A 3241-nucleotide genomic window follows, 5' to 3' on the forward strand; every position below is an offset into this window, starting at 1 on the left:
GGGGATTTTGGGGACGTTTTAGGGGTTTTTTGTCACTTGCTCTGTCACAGGTGTCAGCCATGCGCTGCGGGCTGCTGCCCATCTCCCGTGCCGCTCTGCTGCTGGGGGATGTTGCCTACTTCGATTTCCGCGGGGAGGTGGAGGACGAGGCCGATCGGGTCGAGCTCCAAAAATCACTTGGTCCCACCTGCAAGGTCCTCGTCCCCTCTTCCTCGTCCCCTCTTCCTTGTCCCCATCCCCTCCTCCTTGTCCCGCTGACGTGTGTGTCCCCCTGCTCGCAGATCCTGGTGCTGCGCAATCACGGCGTGCTGGCACTGGGTGACACAGCTGAGGAGGCCTTTTACAGCATCTTCCACCTGCAGGCGGCCTGCGAGATCCAGGTGAGCACCAGCCTGGGGCATGTAATGAGCTGTGTGTGGTCTCAGCTGCCAGGGCGGTGCCTGTGGGATAAGCACTGAGCTGTGCCAGGTCTCAGCTGCCAGCACCGTGCCCTGGGAGCTTGCACTGAGCTGTGCTGGGTCTCTGCTGTCACCATGGTGCTCTGAGACCGTGCACTGAGCTGTGCTGGGTTTTTGCTGACATCCTGATGCCCTGGGACCGTGCACTGAGCTGTACCAGGTCTCTCACAGCAGCACAGTGTCCCTGGAGCTTATGCTGGGCTGTGCCAGGTCTCTGCAGTCAGTGTGGTGTGCTGGGACCATGCTCTGAGCTGTGCTGGGTCTTTGCAGTCAATGTGGTGCCCCAGGAGCATGCACTGAGCTGTGCCAGATCTCAGCTGTCACCATGGTGTTCCCAGACCATGCACTGAGCAGTATTGGGTCTCTGCAGCCAGTGTGGTGCTCGGGACCCTGCACTGAGCTGTACCAGGTCTCTGCTGCAAGCACAGTGTCCTGGGACCATGCACTGAGCTGTGCCAGGTCTCTGCATCCAGCACGTTTCTCTGAGACCATGCACTGAGTTTTACCAGGTCTCTCACAGCAGCACAGTGTCCCAGGAGCTTATGCTGGGCTGTGCCAGGTCTCTGCTCCCAGTGTGGTGCCCCGGGACCATGCACTGAGCTGTGCCAGGTCTCTGCATCCAGCACGTTTCTCTGAGACCATGCACTGAGTTTTACCAGGTCTCTCACAGCAGCACAGTGTCCCAGGAGCTTATGCTGGGCTGTGCCAGGTCTCTGCTCCCAGTGTGGTGCCCCGGGACCATGCACTGAGCTGTGCCAGGTCTCTGCATCCAGCACGTTTCTCTGAGACCATGCACTGAGTTTTACCAGGTCTCTCACAGCAGCACAGTGTCCCAGGAGCTTATGCTGGGCTGTGCCAGGTCTCTGCTCCCAGTGTGGTGCCCCGGGACCATGCACTGAGCTGTGCCAGGTCTCTGCATCCAGCACGTTTCTCTGAGACCATGCACTGAGTTTTACCAGGTCTCTCACAGCAGCACAGTGTCCCAGGAGCTTATGCTGGGCTGTGCCAGGTCTCTGCTCCCAGTGTGGTGCCCCGGGACCATGCACTGAGCTGTGCCAAGTCTCTGCAGCCAATGTGGTGCCCCGGGACCATGCATTGAGCTGTGCTAGGTCTCTGCAGCCAATGTGGTGCCCTGGCACTATGCACTGAGCTGTGCTGGGTCTCTGCAGTCAGCGTGGTGCCCCGGGACCATGCACTGAGCTGTGCTGGGTCTCTGAGGCCAGCGCGGTGCCTGGGATGGGACAGACCAGCGCAGCCCCATAGCCATGAGGGCCGTGGGCAGCTCTGGAGCTGTGGGCAGCTCTGGGCCCATCCCCATCCGCCCACATCAGCCGTGTCTCCCGGCTCGGCCGCAGGTGTCGGCGCTGGCGAGCGCGGGCGGCGCGGAGAACCTGATCGTGCTGGAGCGCACCAAGCACCGGCCCCACGAGGTGGGCTCCGTGCGCTGGGCCGGCAGCACCTTCGGGCCCATGCAGAAGAGTCGCTTGGGCGAGCACGAATTCGAAGCCCTGATGAGGATGCTGGACAACCTGGTGAGCAGCATCCAGTGTCGAAACACCCCAAAATACCTCTTCTTTTTAATCATCATTGCTCACAACCGAACACTCTGCTTTGCCAGGGTTACCGCACGGGCTACACCTACCGCTACCCCTTCGTGCAAGAGAAAAGCAAGCCCAAAAGCGACGTCCTGATCCCCGCCACCGTGACAGCCTTCGTCTTCGAGGAGGAGGCGGCCCCCGTCCCCGCGCTGCGGCAGCATGCCCAGAAGCAGCAGAAGGAGAAGACGCGGTGGCTCAACACCCCTAACACCTACATGAGGGTCAACGTGGCCGAGGAGCAGCAGGGCAGCGCCGGCAGCCAGAAGACAAAGGTGGGGAGCTGCTGTGGTATCCTGGGGGTGCTGGGGTAATTTGGGATGGGGTTTGGCTCCGGGAATGGCATCAGCCCAGTGGTGGGTGGGTTTTTGGGTAGTGAAACAAAGGTAGATGGGGGATTCCTGGGATGTTACTGAGCCCACCAAGATTTGGTGTGCAGAAACACCCTGCAGAAATGAGAAATTACGCCTTTACTTAACACAAACTTTCCTTTCCTCCTCTATTTTCCTGCTCTGTAATAGTATTGATTTTAAAATCCCACCTCCCCAGCCCAGGGCACCAAGTGCCGTGGGGTTCATCGGGGTCTCCCCTCTGTGTGAGATGCATTTATTGGGGTCTCCCCTCTATGCAGCACTCATCAGGGTCTCCCCTCTATGTGAGATGCATTTATCAGAGTTTCCCCTCTGTGTAAGATGCATTTCTGGGGTCTCCCCTTTATGCAGCACACATTTATTGGGGTCTCCCCTCTATGTAAGATGCATTTATTGGGGTCTCCCATCTATGCAGCACACATTTATTGGGGTCTCCCCTCTATGTAAGATGCATTTATTGGGGTCTCCCATCTATGCAGCACACATTTATTGGGATCTCTCCTCTATGCAACACACATTTTTGGGGTCTCCTTTCTCCATGACCTGTATTTATCGGGGTTTCATCTCCACAACACGCAGTGGCTGAAAGCAGACGAGGTGGAAAAGGGCAGCAGCGGGACCCCCATCCGCATCGAGAACCCCAACCAGTTCGTGCCCCTCTACACGGACCCGCAGGAGGTGCTGGAGATGAGGAACAAGGTACGAGCCCATCCTGAGAGCCCCAGAGGCTCTCAGCCATGGGCGCAGGGGTCTCTGCAGACCCTGGGGTGGCAGAGGCGGCTTTTTGCTTGTCCTTACTCTGCTTTTCACCCACAGA

General features: G+C 58.6%; 1 protein-coding gene across 1 annotated transcript in view; it reads left to right on the top strand.

Annotated features, from left to right (window-relative positions):
- Positions 1–50: 50 nt before the first annotated feature.
- Positions 51–3241, top strand: part of LOC104537270 (beta-adducin-like) — a gene marked incomplete at both ends in the record, with an annotated part of 3708 nt that continues 517 nt past the window's right edge. The window contains 5 exons of the mRNA XM_010180094.1: positions 51–194; positions 282–380; positions 1814–1990; positions 2077–2328; positions 3004–3200. Of these exons, the coding sequence (XP_010178396.1) occupies positions 51–194; positions 282–380; positions 1814–1990; positions 2077–2328; positions 3004–3200 (869 nt within the window). The remainder of the gene's footprint in view (positions 195–281; positions 381–1813; positions 1991–2076; positions 2329–3003; positions 3201–3241) is intronic.

Source organism: Mesitornis unicolor, unplaced genomic scaffold (assembly GCF_000695765.1).
Source record: "Mesitornis unicolor isolate BGI_N332 unplaced genomic scaffold, ASM69576v1 scaffold27052, whole genome shotgun sequence".
Lineage (NCBI taxonomy): Eukaryota > Metazoa > Chordata > Aves > Mesitornithiformes > Mesitornithidae > Mesitornis > Mesitornis unicolor.